Raw genomic sequence first — 20,365 nt, forward strand, 5'->3', positions numbered from 1 at the left:
ACGCTGGTTTTACAATATCTATGTATCAAAACGATCAATTTTGCTGCACCAGAAGGCTAAGAAGCTGTCGGTGTTTACAGTTTTCCAGTCGTAGGTCTATCTTAGTAACAGGTGGCCGTGCCCATGTCCAGGTCAACTCTATGGACTGATGGAGCTTTGGAATCAAGAAAAAATAAAAGTAAACCCTGTCGTCTTTGCGGTCTGCTGGATCTGAGGTTGACACAGCTCTATCACGGGGCTCCTCTTCCCCACAGCACCCGCATCTGTGAAATGGGCATAATTATGTATGTATACAACACTGGGGTTGTACAGAATGGATCGGACCAGGCCAAGAAGTGCCGGGGACGGTGCTCAGCAAATCCTACTTATGTGACCTTGAGCTCGTTACTTAACTTCTGAGAGGCTCATCTCCGGATCTGTGAGACAAAGTTAATACGTACTTTTCTGCTATAAGAAAGAGATGAGGGAGATTCTGGAAAGAGGGGAAATGTGCCCCCGACACACCACACTGACTCTGAGTTATTTTCCTCTTCTGGGCTAAGGGACTCTTGACCCACACTTCAGTGGGTGAAGGCTTGTGCTCTCTTGGGGACCTAACACAAGGCTGTCAACTTAGTGGGCTGGACCAACATCAGGACCAGAACCCAAGGACGGCGCATCTTGGGGGGGAACCTGAAGCTCAGAGATCGTGGCCGTGAGGATAAGGAGACCAGACACAGAGACGTGTAAGGAATTGACCTACACGTGGAATAGCCCGGCCCTGGCCATGTGCACGGAGCAGACAGACTTCTCTCACTCTACGTGCTTTACTGTTCCACACTTACATTCTTTCCAAACTTGAGAACCATTTTTTCAGCATTTATGTGGTCCAGAAAATTCGGATGGTGTTTTCTTCTTCGGTAATCCTCTTCAGTAAATGGAATCTCAGAATCATCCTATGGAAGACAAAAAGCCAGACCAGGGACATGGAGCTTAGAGCTATGTAAAACTACTAAGCCTGGAATGCTGGCTCGACTGTTCTGGAGAGCTCAAATAAAGCATCTGAAAAGCTATTACTTACTTTTCCAGTGATTCAACTCCCTTGAAAATGTTTTAGCTAGCCAAATGTTATCACTTACACTTACCTTAAGCAAAAGAAAAAATTTAAATGTCTTTCTTTTAAAGACATTAAATAACCCATTCCTTTCAAAAAAATTTTAATTTACTTAAATTCAATTAACATAGTAATTATTAGTTTCAGAGGTAGAGGGCAGGGATTCAGCAGTTGCGTACAACACCCAGTGCTCATTACATCACGTGCCCTCCTAAATGCCTGTTGTCCTGTTATCCCCCTCTCCCAAATTTGTCCCCCACCCCCAAATCCTCAGTTTGTTTCCTAGAGATAAGAGTCTCATTATTTGTCCCCCTCTCCAATTTCATCTTTCTTGATTTCCCTCCCTTCTCCTATGATCCTGTCTTTGTCTCTTAAATTCCACGTATAAGTGAGATCATGTAATTGTCTTTCTCTGATTGACTTATTTCGCTCAGCATAATACCCTCTAGTTCTATCCATGTTGTTGCAAATGGTTATGATTTCATTCTTTTTGATGGCTGAGTAAGAGTCCATTGTGTATATATACCACATCTTCTTTATCCAATCATCTGCTGATGGATATCTGGGCTCTTTCCATAGTGTGACTGTTGTGGACACTGCTGCTAGGAACATTGGGGTGCGTGTGCCCCTCTGGATCACTATGTTTGTATCCTTTGGGTAAATAAAATAACCCATTTCTTAATAGCTTTCACAACATATACAGTTTCATGTTTTAATCTAACTTGTGGGTGGTTTTTTTTTTTTGTCTTTTCCATGTTGCCCTTTCCCCTCAAATCAACCTCATGTTAATAAGAGCATTCCATGTGTAAATTTCTGTCAGATAAGGAGAAATATCATTTGCATTGGGAATCAGGGATGAAAAATATTTCTCCACAGTCCACTGAGCAGCACATCACATCACATTCATTCCCTCCACAGCTCACCATCCTGGGAGGACCCATGGAAGGATCCTCCCAGAACAAGGAAATGAACACTTAACAAAAATCAAAGGAAGAAATTGAGACTCATGGTACAGAGTGACTTTCCCAGATCCATCCAGACACAGAGGTCCTAGTAGCTGGAGGAGGATTTTTTTTTAAAGATTTTATTTACTTATTTGACAGACAGAGATCACAAGTAGTCAGAGAGGCAGGCAGAGAGAGAGGAAGAAGCAGGCTCCCTGCCAAGCAGAGAGCCCGATGCGGGGCTCGATCCCAGGACCCTGAGACCATGATCTGAGCCGAAGGCAGAGGCTTAACCCACTGAGCCACCCAGATGCCCCGGAGGAGGATTTTTAAAGCACAGTGTTCAGTTAGGAAACTTTCAACCACATCACAGTGGTCCAAGTTTGATAATCGATCCAAAACATTTGAGTCCTGGCTTTACATGGACTGAATCAGAGAGACAGCAGAAACACAATGATGAGGACCTAGAGGGGGCACAGTTGTTGGCAGGAAGGACCCAGGTGACCAGGGCCAAGCTGGGAATCAGTATTGGACAATGCAAGTAATAGCCAGGGCTATTGATCACGGCTTATGGACCATGTTGAGAAATTTAGATTTATTCTAAGAGCATAAAAAGGCATCGAAGGGTTTTGAACATTTTAAATATTTATTTATTTATTTATTTAATTTTTAAAAAGACTTAATTCATTAATTTGACAGAGAGAGAGAGAGATTGAATACAAGGATGGGGAAGGGACAGAGGGAAGAAGACAAGCAGTTTCCCCACTGAGCAGGGAACTCGCTGTGGGGTTCTGTCCCAGGACCCTGGGATCATGACCTGAGCTGAAGGCAGATGCTTGACTGACTGAGCCACCCTGGTGCCCCAGTTTTGAGCATTATAAACAAAACTAAGGCACGAAGACCTGAATTATATTTTCACAGGATCACTTAAGATGTTCCCTTGAAGACTGGATTGGAAGGAGGGGATGACAGGAACCAGTTACCAGGGTGCTTTCGTAGTGAGGGGTGGGAAAGGCTGAGGCTTGGGCTAGAACGTCGCCATGGATACAGGGAGAGAGCAAGATGCATTCTGTCTCATTCGGGGTGTTGAGGTAACAGAACATATGGATGGATTGGCTGGTGGGTGGAAGGGAGTGAGGCTGGGGCAGCCGGAATGGTGCTATCACCATGGGGAGGAAGACCGGGAGAGGGTCAGTGTCCAAGGAGAAGATCAAGCTCTCCCACCTCAGCTCTGGGTCTGTGGTAGATGTGCGGTGAGTACGTTACGTGATGAGCTGATCTCTCAAGTATGTCGAGTGGCTCACATACAGGGTTGCCAGAGAAAAATACAGGACACCCAACTAAACTTGAATTTCAGATAAACGAACACAAAATTTTTTAGTGTAAGTATGTCTTAAATACCCCCATGGGATATAGTTATGCTAAAAATTATTCACGGTTTCTCTAAAATTCGAATTTAAGTGAGTATGCTGTATTTGCATTTGCTAGATCTGGTGATCCTTACTTGGGGGCTAGAAACAGGCTAACCGGCTTTGCCTTCAGGATGACTTGAGTCCTGGCAACTCCAGAGCCCTGGCTGTCACGATGGGGTGGCCAGTCTGCCTGGCTGGCCCTCCTGGGCTCCCTGGGGGCCCTGCACCCCTCTTCTAGGATTTGCCTCTCCTTCCATCCTCATGGCCGTATCAGAGATGGTCACATCCCCGGTGCTCTGTTCTCTGGCCACAGGTTTTAATAGTCAGTCAATCTCTTCCTCGAAATTGTGAGACCAGGGCCAAGAAGAAGGAAGCTCACCCTCTCTCTGGCCAGCTGCACTGTCGCCCATCCACTAGCCCGGGCTGCGGGGACTGAGCTGTCGTCCTGATTCCCGGTTTGAATAGAGACCTGGCTTGCACACCACGTACGAACCTTCGTTACCGGCCACTGGGCTGTGTTCCCTCTAGTCCTTGAATGTCACTTGTTAGAAACAGGTGACAAAGTATAGTTGGATCCTGTATCTTTCGCAGAGGTTTTGGTTCCTTGCGACTACTTGCATCTGTGTTTTCCCAATAAACGGTGAGTCGACTTTCTGTTGGCTTTGTATCCACTATCCTTTGGTTGTCACACGGTGGTGACTGGTGGCATTTCCGGACACTCTGCCGGTCTTGTTAACATCTCACCACAGTCAGTCAGCTTCTTTAGACGCTTCCTCCTTCCAGGAGGGGGAGAACTGACTCTGCAGAGTGATCTCCCCCTTTCTGTTTGGCTGAAATCTGTTGTCTTGTACCGCGGTGTTGGACCCGCTTTCTCACCGGTCACTGTGTTTGCTCGAGCGGCTCACCTGCTGGACTTTTCCTACCAGGTTACTCCGTAACTATCAGCACATCAGTCCTTTTTCCTCTGGGCTGTTGGCTAGCATAATGGTCTCCGCTCTTGACTCACACGTTAAAAAACAAACACATGGCTGTACTTTTGAAGCAGATACTAGGGGCGCCTGGGTGGCTCAGCCACTGAACCATCTGCCTTCAGCTCAGGTCATGATCCCAGGGTCCTGGGATCGAGTTCCACTCTCCTTCTCCCTCTGCCTCTGCCTCACTCTCTCTCTCAAGTAAATAAATTTAAAAAAAATTTAAAAGTCTTAAAAAATAAAACAGATACAAAAGAAAAAAAAAAGGCCCCGTAAATATCGAGATTCTCCCACTTTTTAAAACAAATACAAATGAGTTAATGTATTAAAAAAATGCCAGGGGGTGGGGGGGATGGGGTAACCTGGTGATGGGTAATTAGGAGCACACGTGTTCTGATCAGCACTGGGTGTTACACGCAACTAATGAATCATTGAACACATCAGAAACTAATGGTGTACTATATGATGGCTACCTGAACATAATAAAAAAATGAAAATAAAAGTTAAATTAAAAAAATAAAAATAACCAAAATGAATAAATGCCCTGTATACAGTTTTCTATCTGTTTGGATACTTTTGGCTTCGAGGAACAGAAAAGCAAATTCAAAATGGCCTCAACCCTGATGAGATTCATTATGTCCCCAAAATAACTTTCAGAAATAGGGTGGCTCCAGGGGAACCTATATGGCTCAGGTGGTTAAGTGTTCGGCTCTTAGATCTCAGCTGTGGTCTCGATCTCACAGTCAGGAGTCCAAGACCCATGTTGGGCTCCGTGTTGGGTGAGGAGCCTACTTAAAACAAAACAAAACAAGACACAAAAAAGCCAGGGTGGCCCTAGGTGCCATGAGATGAGCTTCTCTGCCCTTCTGATGCTCTCTCAGCTCTAGCTCCCTCAGGGTGTGCCCTTCCTCTTCGGGCTCCTAGAAAGACCAGTAGCAGCCATTAGTTCCAAGTGTCATGTCCAGAGCGGACAATATCTCCAGAGGGAAGAAGGCTGCATCTTCTAAGCAGGGATGAGCCCTTCACAGAGGTCTCCCGGGGGACTCCTCTCCATGCCAGATCCTGGACCATGTTGATTTCCCAGGCACAGAGCTAGATGACATATCCCGGTTCTCTTGCAGTTGGGTTTGGCGTGCGATGGGGGTTTAGTCAAAGGCACTTAGAGAAAGGATGCATATGTCTTCCACGCGTGGCTTGGAAAGCTTCCCGTGCATGATCTTCTGTGCCTTCTACCTGGGGTCCCCAGGCTTGATGTAGATTTGCATAATGGCTCTGGAGTCCACTATGGAAGATGGTCAAGCCATCCAGTGGGAGGACCCTGGGTCTCGAAGCAGAGTTGGGAGGACACTTACTCATTCATCAGAAAAACCTGTCACATGTTGCATATGAGTAAGGAATAAACTTTTACCATGGCTAAGAGAGTCAACATGTTTGGGGTTTGGCTGTTACTCTCTGGCATTCTGGAATTAGCTTGCATGCCTGCCCTTAGCCCATCATTCGCAAGAAGAATGGGACCATCACAGCTCATTTGGATTCATAAGGATTTCCCTGGAGGTGGGGATAGCATCCCCCTTCCGTGGCTCTCATGGGCAGCTCAGCCACTGAAAAAATCAGGACTCCACTAGAAAGGAAGAGAGGGGAGTGGGGTGGCTGTCAGGGGACCAGCAGTGTCTACACCAATCCACGCTCACCTTTCTCTTTTGAGTTGCATAATGAAGTCATGGCTTTCCACCAACTCAGTGGACTTCAGTTAAGCACAATGTGTCAGGTGGCGTCTTAGCAGGATAAAAAGTACACGCAAAGTGGGTAATTTGAGGAGAGTTTAAAAACAGGATGATTGGGACACCTGCCTGGGTGGCTCAGTCAGTTAAGTCCCTGCCTTCGGCTCAGGTTCTGATCCCAGGGTCCTAGGATGGAGCCCACATTGGGCTCCTTGTTCAGCAGGGGGTCTGCTTCCACCTCCCCCCCCCGCCACTCCCCCTGCTGGTGCTCGCTCTTGCTCTGACAAATAAATAAACAAGATCTTAAAAAATATATATAAAACAGGATTATTAACAAAGATGTGGACAGCGTGAAGGGGAATCCAATACCTTGGAGTCAGTAATGGGGTGCTCTGTACCACTCGTAGGTCCCAAAGCTGAGAGGAAGCCAGTGATAATTAGGGCCTAGAGAAGAGGGGACAGGCTGCCCGATAGGCACAGTGATGTTGGCTGAGGAGCTCAGCCTGCCAGTTCGCAGGATAAACACGCTGACCTCTCTCTTTTCCTTTCCCTCATCCTTTCACCCAACTCCCCACTGGCCAAACCCAGTGGGCAGGAGAGGACAAGCTTGCCTGCTGACCTAGCCCATGATGCCAGAGCAGGGTCGAGAAAAGTGGGGACTGGATCTGCAAGGACAGATGGGAAATGCCCAGCATGCAAAATTATTTTCGTGATGCTCACCCTTCACCACTGGACAAGTGGGGAGCCCTCTTTGGACTCTCAACACCACCCAGGGCATCTCTGAAAATGTCTCAGCTTTCTGACATCAAAGATAAATTCCAGGCTCACCCAGATTTTTACTGACCCAGAACATGGAATCTAGTCCCTTCCATAGTGTCCTGGAACTAGTTGTACTGAAAAGTGGCATTAGAACTGAACCTTGTGTCTCAGTGAGGGCTGCTGGTGAGCCATTTTTCATGATGACAGAGCTGAAGATCTGTCTTTCTTAAAGTCAAGAGGTCACAATGATTTTTTTCCAGCTTAACGTATCTTGTTAATGACTGCTACCTTCTAGGACCAGGTTTGATTGGCTGTTAAGATTTCCTGGGATGATGGGCTGCCTGGGTGGCTCAGTGGGTTAAGCCTCTGCCTTTAGCTCAGGTCATGATCTCAGGGTCCTGGGATCGAGTCCCACATCAGGCTCTCTGCTAGGCAGGGAGCCTGCTTCCTCCTCTCTCTCTCTACTTGTGATCTCTGTCTGTCAAATAAATAAAATCTTTAAAAGAAAAAAAAGATTTCCTGGGATGATGACAGGAAGACAGAAGCAGGGAAGAACAGGGGGACAGGTGCACAGGGCGTGCCCAGCTTCCCAATCGCTGATGCCCAATGTCCTCTCTGACTGTGGATTTTTGCAGACCTTGCTTATATCTTTACAACAACGTCCTCTTTCTGCATCAGCTAACTCCAGCTAGATTCTGTTACTTGCAACCTGATAACCACTGATGCCAAAGTCTTCCTCTGCCCCACATCCTTCAGTTAAATTTTTGGCGGACAAACTGCCCTTCAGAGCACCCTGGTCTGTCAGTTTGCTTCTTTGTCCCTAGAAAAGGGGGAACCAGATCTGAGGACAGATATTCCAACTTCCTATTCCAACCAAAACCACAACTGGGATGATAAGCATCCGTAGGCAAGGAGGCGGTCATAGGCCTTAAAGGAAGTCATTAAGGGGTTGCACTCAAATGGTCTTAGCTACATTTGCAGGGCCTCACACTTACCAGGTCCTCCAATGTCCTGCCCTTACAAATCTGGCTGAGCTCAACTCATAATCACAAGTCACCTGTGACTTGCACAAACACCCTAGACTAGGGTAATGCAGCTGTGCCTCAAACAGGAGAAACCAAGGGACACCTCGGTGATGCAGTCAGTTGGGGTCGAGCTCTTCATCGGGCTCTGCACTCAGTGCAGGGTCTGCGTGACATTCTCTCTCTCCCTCTTCCACTGCTCCCCCCCACCCCCAGCTCTCTCTAAAATAAATACATCTTAAAAAAACAAAAAACAAAAAAAAACCAGGGAAAACTGAAATCCCACCTGGCTTTCTTCTGCTCCCAGGGTGATTCTACTACATTTTACTTATTTGTGAGCTTCTACACTGACATAATCTCACATATAAGGAATGTTTACAAAAACAATATGGAGAACTCCTATACATTTTCCCCCTCAGATCCACTAATTTAAAAAAAAATTATCACATTGTTTTCTCATTGTCTCTCTCTTTCTATTTATATGAATATTTTAAGGGCAAATAAAAATTAAAAACAAGAAGCTTCATTCTCCCTGTTGACAATGAGGCAAGAGGCTTCTCTCCCATCCATTTTTCTTAGAGCATTATACTTTGATAAAAAGTTTGTAAGTCCTTTCTCTGTCTCTTTGAAATGTATGTAGGTTTTTAAAAAAGATTTAATTAATTTATTTATTTGAGAGGGAGAACGAGCAAGCCCATGAGCCCACAAGGGGAGTGGGGGGAGGAAGGAGCAAAGGGAGAGAGAGAAAATCTCAAGCAAACTCTCTACTGAGCTGAAATCAAGAGTCGGACACTTAACCGACAGAGCCACCCAGACACCCCAAGTGTGTGAGTTGTTTTTTTTTTTTTGAGATTTTATTTATTTATGTGTCAGAGAGAGAGAGCGCACACGTGCATGAGCAGGAGCAGCAGCAGAGGGGGAGAGAGAGAGAGAAGCCGACACGCTGTTGAGCAGGGAGCCCAACGCAGGGCTCCATCCCAAGACCCTGGGATGATGACCTGAGCCAAAGGCAGACGCTTAACCAACTGAGCCACCAAGGTGCCCCAAGTGTGTGAATTTTTTTAGAAGCCAAATAAGCCTCTTAGCAGCTTCCTAATGAGTAAAGGCCTTTCTGAAGGACCTGGGAGATACCTCTTTGAAATAGAAACATCAAGGGAGAGAGCACCTCTGTCTTCCAGTTTCTGCGGGAAGGTAGGAGCCTGACTTTGCCGCACCCCTTGCTCTCAGTTGCAGAACTCCCTCCTGCCATAAAGGTATAAAAGATCTGTTTTTCCTCTGGATAAAGCCAATCAGCTAACCCAGATGGCCACCCAAATTACTAGGTGAATCTGGGACGAACTACCTGTGACAGATGGTGCTGTCAAGTCCCCTTTCTCAAGAACTAGTTATTGTTATCTGGAAACATGCAGGCAATGGGTGGAACCTGCTTGGCTAATGACAAAGGGGAGATTCCCCTCCGTCTTTGCCATCTCTTAGCAGACTGCCCGTGACGTGCATGACATTCCGTTTTCATGCTTTTTAGGTAATAAATTTGTTTTCTTTCTCTGCTCCCTTGTGGAGGGATTTTCGGGTTGGGTGAAGACATTGTTTCTAATTGTATTTCCACACAGCATACATGTATCATTTCTTTCTTCTGAACCATTTGAGAGCAGGCTGCATACACTGTATACATACTCTCTGAACTTTTCAGTGAGTATCTACTAAGCACATCTTCCCAGGAAACCACAGTACGGTGATAAAATTCAGGAAATTTAATACTGATATACATAATTTTATCCCATTGACAGTCCATGCTCCAACGTTGTCAACTCTCCCAGTGATGTCTTTTTTTAGGGTCTCTTCCCCAGCAGAGGTCCAGTCCAAGATCACGTCTGGCCCGGAACTGCCACGTCTTGTTCATCTTTATTTGGAGCAGAGCTCTGGTTTTCTTTTACTGCCATTTTAAAAGCTTATGAGCTAGTTATTTAATAGAACATCCTTCATGTTGGGTTTGTGTGATGTTTCCACGTGATTTGATTCGGGTTCCTGCACAGCGGAACCTGGTTTCCTCTCTGCCCAGCATCTACTTCCTCATCCCCTGGGCGATTTCAAAGGTAAATCTCACACACAGCATCATTTCATCCATAAATACCTCCTTCATTCCACTGCAGTTGAATTTATTCATTTTGGGGCATCATATTTAGCATTGCTGAGTCCTGTCTAAGAACTCTTCCCCTGTAAGTTCTATTAATTTTTCTTAAAAAAATGAAAAAGTGTTGGTTTTTACTTTTAATTATGTGATCCATCTGGAACTGAGCTTTTGTGTGGTATGGGGTAGAGAATTTTGGGGGGTGGTAGAAACCCCCCAAAACTGGTTCTGTTTTGACTGCTGTGGTGGCTACACAACCGTATGCATTTTTCAAAGCTCATAGAACTATCCAGAACTCTATGTAGAACTACCTGAACTCTATGTAGGTTATACCTTCGTAAGCCTCACTTCAAGCCATCATGAGCTGTTGAGGAAATACAAGTTACAACCATGGTGAGAGGATATGGACTTGCCATAGGACACAGGTGCTAACACAGCAGCCATCTTCCTCAATTTTCTTGGGGGACCCATGTCTTCTCCACCATCAGAGCATGCAGTTTGGGGGCTGAGCCCTCCCACTCTACAAGTGAGTATATAAGCCCAGGCCTGGCCAGCCTGAGCTCTGTGTTCCCCTGGCTACAGTCCCTGGCTCAAGTTTAGACCCCAAGACTTAGACACACGGCACATTCCAGTCCTGGGGTGGGACATGAGCAAAGTGGAAAAGGGAACTGAAGTTCTGGGGATGTAAGCCTGGGAGCTGTTGGGGGCCAGCAGGACGGGGAGCCTACCTGAGAATAACGCCTACCCAGGAAGAAAGAAGCAACAGAAGAGAGAAAGAGAATAGTGAGCTCTGAGGTCATTGTTTAAGCTTCTAGGTCCAGCTGTGCCTGCAGTCCACCTTTGGACTTATCACTTATAAGCCAATACATTCCCATTTTGCTCAATTCGGTACGAGTTAGTTTATAAGTGAAGGAGCAAGCACAGTCTGGCAGGCCAGCAGCCAATCACGAGACCAATGACTGTTTTGTAGCAGACACTTTACTGGATGGTCTGCAGGAACCAGAACAGGAGTCAAATGACTGGCTAGGTCTTTGACGTGAGGGCAACCAGATGGGAGTGGATGAGTGACCTTTACAAGAAAAGGACAGAAAACAGCTCTCCAATCTCAACGATCTCCCGGTTCACCAAGGGAAAGACAATGAAAGAAGCAAATGGCCTTTGATGCAATGTGTGGTAAGTCCCTCCATATCTCCTCGTTATAAGTAACATATTCCATTGATTCTAGGATATTGCATTTCCCTCCCACATTCTGATCTCTGAAGTTGGGATGGGTCTTGCGGTCAGTGTCTTCTTACAGCGGTGCTCAGCCAGAAAGTGTTGAGGCTGCCCTTGCTGGCACCTGGTTGACCTTGAGCACAACTGATTCTGTCATCCCTTCCAATGGAAGGAGGCACTGCACCTGTTCACTGAACTGCCTTTCTAAATGTCCTTCACAAGATCACACTGTGATTCAGTTCACAGGCACAAAGACACTGGGGCAGAACGGCCAAGGTACATCTGATATCCGTAGAGAAAGCCAACAGCTCTGGAAGATGGAGTGTAAGCCCACGTGGAAAAGGAAGGAAATGACCTGAGGCAGCGTGCACACTGCCTTACTGTGTGGACAAAGATAGGAGGTACGGGTGAGTCACCCACCTGGCCTCTGAAGATGAAGGGCTTTGGGGGCTCCCATAACAACTGTATGGGGCGTCCATGTTCCTTTTCCTCTCTGCACGAGAAGATGTAAGACAGGAATAGAGGTCTCAATACAGCTAAAAGAGAGCTTTTTCAGATACGAAGTCTAAGTGATAAGCAAGCATGGTTTCAGCTTAATTGGTATCATTTATCTTGTCCTTCCCAAGTGGCACATAACACAGGGAGGGCCCTTAGAATTGAGTGTGCTTAGAGTCAGTGATTTCTGTTCAATGCTCATTATGGGATAGAATTCAGGAGGGAAAGACCTCACGGTGCATCACAGAACGTCCTCTCCGCACACAGATCACAAGGTATCAAGGGTGAAAGGCTGCATAAAGGAAAGGCTAGTGCAGGGGCACCTGCATGGCTCTGCTGGTTGAGCCTCCAACTCTTGATTTCGGCTCAGGTCATGATCTCGGGTCGCAGGATCGAGCCCCACGTTGGACTCCTCATTCAGCAGGGAGTCTGCTTGGGATTCTCTCTCTCTCCTTCTCCTTCAGCCCCTCTCCCCTCTAACTCACTCTCTCTCTCTCAACTAAATAAATAAATCTTATTTAAAAACAAAGAAGGAAAAGCTAGTGCGCTACTTACAGGGTCCAGGGGTTTGGATCGTGCCCAGGTCATCACGGTGGAAACTAAAATAAATACCTTGCGCTTCTCAAAGTGGCTGACTTCTTCATTCAGGGCTGTAGGGCCAAAAAGTGGAGCAGTTATTTGGGTCCCCAAAGACCTCACTTTCCCCATCATGTGTGGGACTTGAAATTAAGATGGGTGTCACCTCTGTGTCTCCCTGGCCAGTCCCCCTGCCCTTGTGGTTCCTGGCATTCTCCCTCCAGCCACCCAAACTCTACTAAGCCCAGCTCCCAGGCTTAACCCTCCTTCCTGCCTCCTGGGCCATAGCAGTGGGCCCGTGGGCATCCTGATCCTCACTGGTATGGACTAGAACAGTTCATGGCTTTTCTTGCCTCCTTACCACTATGAGATACGTACTGCTATTATCTCTGTTTTACAGACCAGGAACTGGGGTGTACTTTGCCCAGAGTTACGGAGGAGAGATGGGGGACACAGTCCAATCCAGGCAACCTGGTTGCAAACGCTGAGCTCTCCCACTGTGCCTGACAGCCAGCCGGCTGCATGGAGAATGAAGCAGGGGGCCCTAGCAAGATTGGGGCTGGGGCTGCGAAGTCCCCAAATCCAAAGGTAAGACCCCATTACGATTTCACCTAAAGCAGTCCTGGGGGTTGCGGGGACAGCCCATGCAGTGGACGGTGTGGGCCATGGCTGGAGGGCCTTGGGTATGGCGGGAATGGCTGATGATGAACATTCCATAGGGATCAGAATCTAAAACAGTGGTGGACGGAAGGATGAACATTGGATTTCTAAAGGGTTTGTTGCCTCCCGGGGGAAGGGGAGGGGGCTCTCCACACACTGAAGCATTCAATCTCCTTAAATACTTTCTGCATGTGATTCCATTAAAATATTTTTCACGATGTGTAATTTTCCAGAAAAAAAAAATCTAAAGGGAGGTCTAATTAAATTGTCAGAGGAGCTAAGTGACACGGTTGTCATGGTGCATTTTTAGTCTCAGGAGCTAATTCCCTGAAGAAGCAAGACAATAAAAGGCTGATGATCCCCTGAATCTAAGGCACGTGTGGAGGCTGACCCTGAGGTAAGAAGGCGTTACTGAATTCAGCCTGAGAAGGCGACGTCCAAGCATTAATCTCCAACAGAAGCGTTCATTTTAGTGCCATTTTCATTCTATTAACAAAAACGGCCTCTTCAATTTCATTCTACCCTTTTACCCTGTTGGCTCCACGATGCCTCAGACTGGTTTGTGACCTAGTTAGTGACTGCTCGGCCCACTTAGAGCTCTTCAAAGTGGGTTATTCTTTCATTTGTGATCATTTTAAAGGGTCTAAAATAATCTCCTTGTTCACTTGTGAACAAGCACATTTTATCCTCATATGCAAATGGTTTCTCCCATTCCTAACACTTTGTTCCCTTCTTCTGGGTCATCTTGCCTTCCTTGGAGAGTATCTGTGAAGAGCAAGGTAGGAGAATCCTTTTCTAGTAAAACATTTTAAAATTACTTAATTTTATTAAGAAGTAAGAATTACCCTTTGCGAAAAACACAAAACAAAAACAAACCCACAACAGCGGACGCCTGGGTGGCTCAGTCAGTTAAGCACCTGCCTTGGCTCAGATCCTGATCTCAGGGTCTTGGGATGGAACCCTGAGCTCCGTATCGGGCTCTCCGTTCAGTGAAGAGCCTGCTTCTCCCTCTCCCTCAGCCCCCCTCACCCCTTCTCGTGCCCTCTCTCATTCCTGCTCTATCTCAAATAAATATATAAAAATCTTTAAAGAAAAACCCCACAACAAACAAACAAAAATGCAAGAAAAAGCCCCAAACAAAAACCATACTCCCAATCTAAGATTGTGCACATCAGGGAAAAGGACAAAATTCTCAAAGCCCCACCAAGCCCACGCCCCACCCCCCAGGTGACCCTGATGGCAGCTGAAGACCTCTAACTGTACTTTCTCACAGACACAAACACTCTGCTTCTCCAAAATGTGGTAAGACAGTTACAACCTTTCCCCCAAATAGAGAGGTAAAATCTTCTTCATTATTTAAAGCTCTTCATTAGAATGAAGACGGAGGCAGTAAAACCCACTCCATTTTAAAGCTCATGAAAGGAGACACCGTTGTCAAAGTCTGGGAAACCACTGTGTTCCCTCTGTCATGGCAGGAGGGCAGTGGCTAATGTCTAAAATTCATAATCAAAGGACAAGGATTTTTATACATTAAAAAGTACAAGTCGGGGGGTAGGGGAAGATGGTGGAGGAACAGATCTACATATCATGGGGTCCCAGGAGTTCGGCTAGACAGTCATCAAACCATTCCAAACAGTTACAGACCCAGCAGGAGATGGAAGAGAAGAAGAGCAGCAATTCCAGGAACAGAAAAGCGACCACCTTCTGGAAGGCAGGACGTGCAGAGACGTGAATCCGAAGCCACGGTAAGGTAGACCGTGGCGGGGAGGGGCGGCTCCCGGCAAGCGGCGGAGCAATGGAGCACAAAATCAGAACTTCTAGAAGCCTGCTCCACTGAGGGACGTTGCTCCAGAGGCTAAGCGGGGGGTGGAGCCCTCACGGGGACAGTGTGTTCTCAGGACACGCGGGGTCACAGAAGGATCGTGGGAGTCTGAGTGCGGCAAGGCCCCCAGGTATCCGAGTGGGGAAGCTGGCTACAGAGACAGAGAGGAGGAAGGGCTCTCAGCTGGGGGTTACCTTAAAACCATGGTCCGCGGCACAGTCGGGACACTGCTTTTCAAGCAGGGACCCCACACGTGGCACATCCGGGAAACTCACCTTCCTCCCCCAGGGGGAGTGGCGCGGGAATACACTGTAGGAATCTGCTAGGTTTAGAGACTTGGAACAGGGCCGTGCGCCAGAGACAGAAACGCTCGGTCACGGGTCGGGTGAGCACGGAGCGCAGCGGGAGACCACGGAGACGGAGGGACTGACTGCTTTTCTCTGAGGTGGGGTGGGGCCCCCAGCTCTCGGCTCCTCCAGGTGGAAGATTGGGAGGCCGCCATTTTCATTCCCGTCCTCCAAAGTGGTACGGAAAGCGATCAGGGAACAAAAGCTCCTGAGCGCGAACCCGAACCTGAGCAGATTAGGTAGCCCGGCCCCTGGCAAGGATGGTGCTATTCTGCCTTGGGCAAAGACATCTGAGAATCAGGGCAACAGGCCGCCTCCCCCAGAAGATCAGCAAGAACATCCAGCCAAGGCCAAGTTCACTGATCAATGAGAACCGCGGAACTCCACAGCTAGGGGAAAGCAACACATGGAATTAATGGCTGTTTTCCATGATCCTTTAGTCTTTCAAAGTTAAGTTAAAAAAAATTTTATTCTTATTCTATTTTAAAAAATTTTTCCTCTTTCCTATTTTAACATTTTTTAACAATTTTAAACTATTTTATCTTATCAATACCTTTTTAAAAAATCTTTTTAAATTTTCATTGTTATAGTCATTATCTATCCCTTCATTGTATTTAACCTTATTATTTTGTATACAAATAGGTTTTTCTTTCTTTAAAATTTTGGGATACAGTTTCTTCTAAAAGATCAAAATATACCCTCAATCTAGCACATGGCTTTGTTCTAGTCTCCAGCCTGATCACAATCTTTCCTCTTTTTTTTTTCTTTTTTCAACCAATTTCTTATCAATTCCTTTTTTAGAATCTTTTTAAATTTTCATCTTTACAGTCATATTCCATCCCTTCATCATGTTTACACTTATTTTTGTATACATATGTTTTTCTTTCTTTAAAATTTTCAGAGGTAGTTCCTTCTAACAGACTAAAATACATCCAAAATCAAGTGTGTGGCTCTGTTCTATTAACCAGTCTAATATATATATATATATTTTTTTTTTCTTTTCCCCTTTTTCTCCTCCTTTCTTCTCCCCCCGGTTTCAAGTCTCTTCTGATTTGGTTGGTGTATATCTTTCTCATGTCATTGCTACCCTTTTGGCAGTTTGCTCTCTCATTCATCTATTTTTTTTTTTTTTTGGTAAAGATTTTATTTATTTATTTGACAAACAGAGATCACAAGTAGGCAGAGAGGCAGGCGGTGGGTGGGGGATCAGGCTCCCTGTTGAACTGACAGCCCAATGTGGGGCTCGATCCTAGGACCCTGGGATCATGACATGAGCCGAAGGCAGAGGTTTTAACCCAGTGAGCCACCCAGGCGCCCCTCATTCATCTATTCTTACCTGGATAAAATGACAAGGTGAAAAAACTCACCACAAAAAAAAAAGAACAAGAGGCAACACAATGGCTAGGGACCTAATCAATGCAGGCATTAATAAGATGTCAGAACGCCTGACAGGGACACCTGGGTGGCTCAGTTGGTTGGACGACTGCCTTCGGCTCAGGTCATGATCCCGGAGTGCCGGGATCGAGTCCCGCATCGGGCTCCCAGCTCCATGGGGAGTCTGCTTCTCCCTCTGACCTTCTCCTCGCTCATGCTCTCTCTCACTGCCTCTCTCTCAAATAAATAAATAAAAATCTTAAAAAAAAAAAAAGATGTCAGAACCAGAGTTCAGAATGATGAGTATCAAAGTGCCAGCTGGGCTTAAAAAAGCATGGAAGATACTAGAGAATCCCTTTCTGCTGAAATAAAATCCCTTTCTGGAGAAATAAAAGAACTAAAATCTAACCAAGATGAATCAAAAAAGCTATTAATGAGGTGCAATCAAGAATGGAGGCTCTTACTGCTAGGATAAATGAGTCAGGAGAGAGAATTAGTGATATAGAAGACCAAATGATGGAGAATAAAGAACCCGAGAAAAAGAGAGACAAACAACTACTGGACCATGAGTGGAGAATTCGAGAGATAGGTGATACCCTAAGATGAAACAATATTATAATAATTGGGATCCCAGAAGAAGAAGAAAGAGAGGGGCAGAAGGTATATTGGAGCAAATTATACAGAGAATTTCCCTATTTTGTGATGGGAACAAGCATCAAAATCCAGAAGGCACAGAGAATCCCCCTCAAAATCAATAAAGATAGGTCAACACCCTGTATTCTAATAGTAAAACATACAAGTCTCAGTGACAAAGAGAATATTCTGAAAGCAGCTCAGGACAAGAAGTCTGTAACATACAACGGTAGAAATATTAGATTAGCAGCAGACCTACCCACAGAGACCTGGCAGGCCAGAAAGGACTGGCATGATATATTCAGAGCACTAAATGACAAAAATACACAGCCAAGAATACTACATCCAGCTAGGCTGTCATTGAAAATAGAAGGAGAGATAAAAAGCTTCCAGGACAAACAAAAACTAAAATAAATTGAAAACACCAAACCAGCCCTACAGGAAATACTGAATGGGGTCCTCTAAGCAAAGAGAGAGCCTAAAAGTAACAGACCAGAAAGGAACAGAGACAATATACAGTAACAGTCACCTTACAGGCAATACAATGGCACTGAATTCACATCTTTCAATAGTTACCCTGAGTGTAAATGGGCTAAATGCCCCAATCAAAAGACAAGGGTATCAGAATGGATAAAAAAACAAAACCCATCAATATGCTGTCTGCAAGGAACTCATTTTAGACCCAAAGACACCTCCATATTTAAAGTCGGGAGCTGGAAAACAATTTACCATGCTAATGAACATCCAAATAGAGCTGGGGTGGCAATCATTCAACCAGATAAATTAAATTTTAAGCTCAAGACCATAATAAGAGATGAGGAGGGACACTATATCATAATCATAGGGTCTGTCCAACAAGAAGATCTAACAATTTTATATATCTATGCCCCTAACATGGGAGTAATGAACTATATAAACCAATTAATAACAAAATCAAAGAAACACATTGAAAATAATACAATAATAGTAGGGAACTTTAACACCCCCCCTCACTGAAATGGACAGATCATCCAAGCAAAAGATCAACAAGAAAATAAAGGCCTTAAATGACACACTGGACCAGATGAACATCATAGATATACTCAGAAAATTCTATCCCAAAGCAACATAACACACAGTCTTCTCCGTGCACATGGAACAGTCTCCAGAATAGATCACATGCTGGGTCACAAAACAGGTCTCAACTGGTACCAAAAGATTGGGATCATTCCCTGCATATTTTCAGACCACAATGCTCTGTGGCTAGAACTCAACCACAAGAGGAAAGTTGGAAAGAACTCTAATACATGGTGGCTAAAGAGCATCCCACTAAAGAATGAATGGGTAAACCAGGAAATTAAAGAAGAATTGAAAAAATTCATGGAAACAAATGAAAATTAAAACAGAACTGTCCAAAATCTTTGGTGTAATCATCCCTCCTAACAATGTACTGCTTAAAATATAATTTAGGAGAAATTATACTAGTTACCAAGCATGCTTAGATATAGCCTTAAGAAAAGCATGTACTGGCAACAGGCCTCTGGCAGGAGGACGTCCTTGAAGGACGTCCTTGAAGCAGAGCAGCTGGGGATGCCCGGCCCGCTCAGGGCGGAACGCCGCCTGCTTCATTTTTCCATTGTCTCTCCTTCCCTGGGGAGCACCAGCAGTCAGACAATCCTTTCGTTTGGGCTTGCTCACTGTAGGTCACGTACTACATGACCAGACATGTTTTGCCTTTCTTCTCACATATGTACAAGACTCATGGTCAATGTGTAATCTCCTCTGGCTTTGTTGATTGTTACTCGCTTTCTAATAAATATGAGATTGAGGAGTTGTTTGGGGCGACAGTCTTTTCTACTGTCGTCCCCAGCTCCCATTCTCTTACAACTGACTCATTTGTGCCTCATTCTTCTCCCATGCGCTGTCAAAAGGTGGCACTTTGGGCCATAGCAAAGGCAGCCCTGAGCTGGTGCAGCCACTCTGGGAAACAGTACGGAGGTTCCTCAAAAAGTTGAAAATAGAGCTACCCTGGGACGCCTGGGTGGCTCAGTGGGTTAAGCTGCTGCCTTCGGCTCAGTTTATGATCCCAGGGTCCTGGGATTGAGTCCCGCATCGGGCTCCTTGCTTGGCAGGGAGCCTGCTTCTCTCTCTGCCTCTGCCTGCCTCTCTGCCGGCTTGTGTGCTCACTCTCTCTCTCCTTCTCTCTGACAAATAAATAAATAAATAAATAAATAAATAAATAAATAAATAAAATCTTAAAAAAAAAAAAAGAAAAGAAAATAGAGTTACCCTATGACCCAGTGATTGCACTACTGGGTACTTACCCTAAAGATACAAACGTAGTGATCCGAAGGGGCACGTGCACCCAAATGTTTATAGCAGCAATGTCCACAACAGCCAAACTATGGAAAGAGCCTAGATGTCCATCCACAGATGAATGGATAAAGAAGATGTGGTATATATATAGACAATGGAATACTATGCAGCCATCAAAGAAATGAAATCTTGCCATTTGCAATGACGTTTATGGAACTAGAAGGTATTATGCTAAGCAAAATAAGTCAATCAGAGAAAGACAACTATCATATGATCTCTCTGATATGAGGCATCTGAGAGACAGGGTGAGAGGTTGTGGAGGGTAGGGAGGGAAAAAAATGAAACAAGATGGGATCAGGAGGGAGACAAACCATAAGAAACTCTTAATCTCAGAAACAAACTGAGCATTGCTGCAGGGTGGGAGGGGAGGAGGGGTGTGGCTGGGTGATGGACACTGGAGAGGGTATGTGCTGTGGTGAGTGCTGTGAATTGTGTAAGCCTGATGATTCACAGACCTGTACCCCTGAAGCAAATAATACATTATATGTTAATAAAAAAAAAAGTACAAATGGGGTAAACAAGGTTCCTTTAGGGGTATAGGGATGGAGTGGAAGGGAAATGCAAGGAATCGTAGCTTTTTATGCTAAGCCTTACTGTGCTTTTTTTTTTTTTAAAGATTTTATTTATTTATTCGACAGAGAGAGATCACAAGTAGGCAGAGAAAGAGGGGGGCAGGTAGGCTCCCTGCCAAGCAGAGAGCCCGATGCAGGGATCGATTCCAGGACCCCGGGATCATGACCCGAGCCGAAGGCAGAGGCTTTAACCCACTGAGCCACCCAGATGCCCCCTTACTGTGCTTTTTTTTTTTTTACTTTATTTTAAGATTTATTTATTTACT

General features: G+C 45.4%; 1 protein-coding gene across 1 annotated transcript in view; it reads right to left on the reverse strand.

Moving 5' to 3' along the window:
- Positions 1-20,365, reverse strand: part of AK7 (adenylate kinase 7) — a 71,015-nt gene that overhangs the window by 38,853 nt on the left and 11,797 nt on the right. The window contains exons 4-5 of the mRNA XM_032837396.1: positions 12,316-12,410; positions 825-935 (exon numbers count right to left, since the gene is read on the reverse strand). Coding sequence (XP_032693287.1) covers positions 825-935; positions 12,316-12,410 — 206 coding nt within the window. The remainder of the gene's footprint in view (positions 1-824; positions 936-12,315; positions 12,411-20,365) is intronic.

This window comes from Lontra canadensis, unplaced genomic scaffold (assembly GCF_010015895.1).
Source record: "Lontra canadensis isolate GAN:19392208 unplaced genomic scaffold, GSC_riverotter_1.0 scaffold98, whole genome shotgun sequence".
NCBI classification, from domain to species: Eukaryota; Metazoa; Chordata; class Mammalia; order Carnivora; family Mustelidae; genus Lontra; species Lontra canadensis.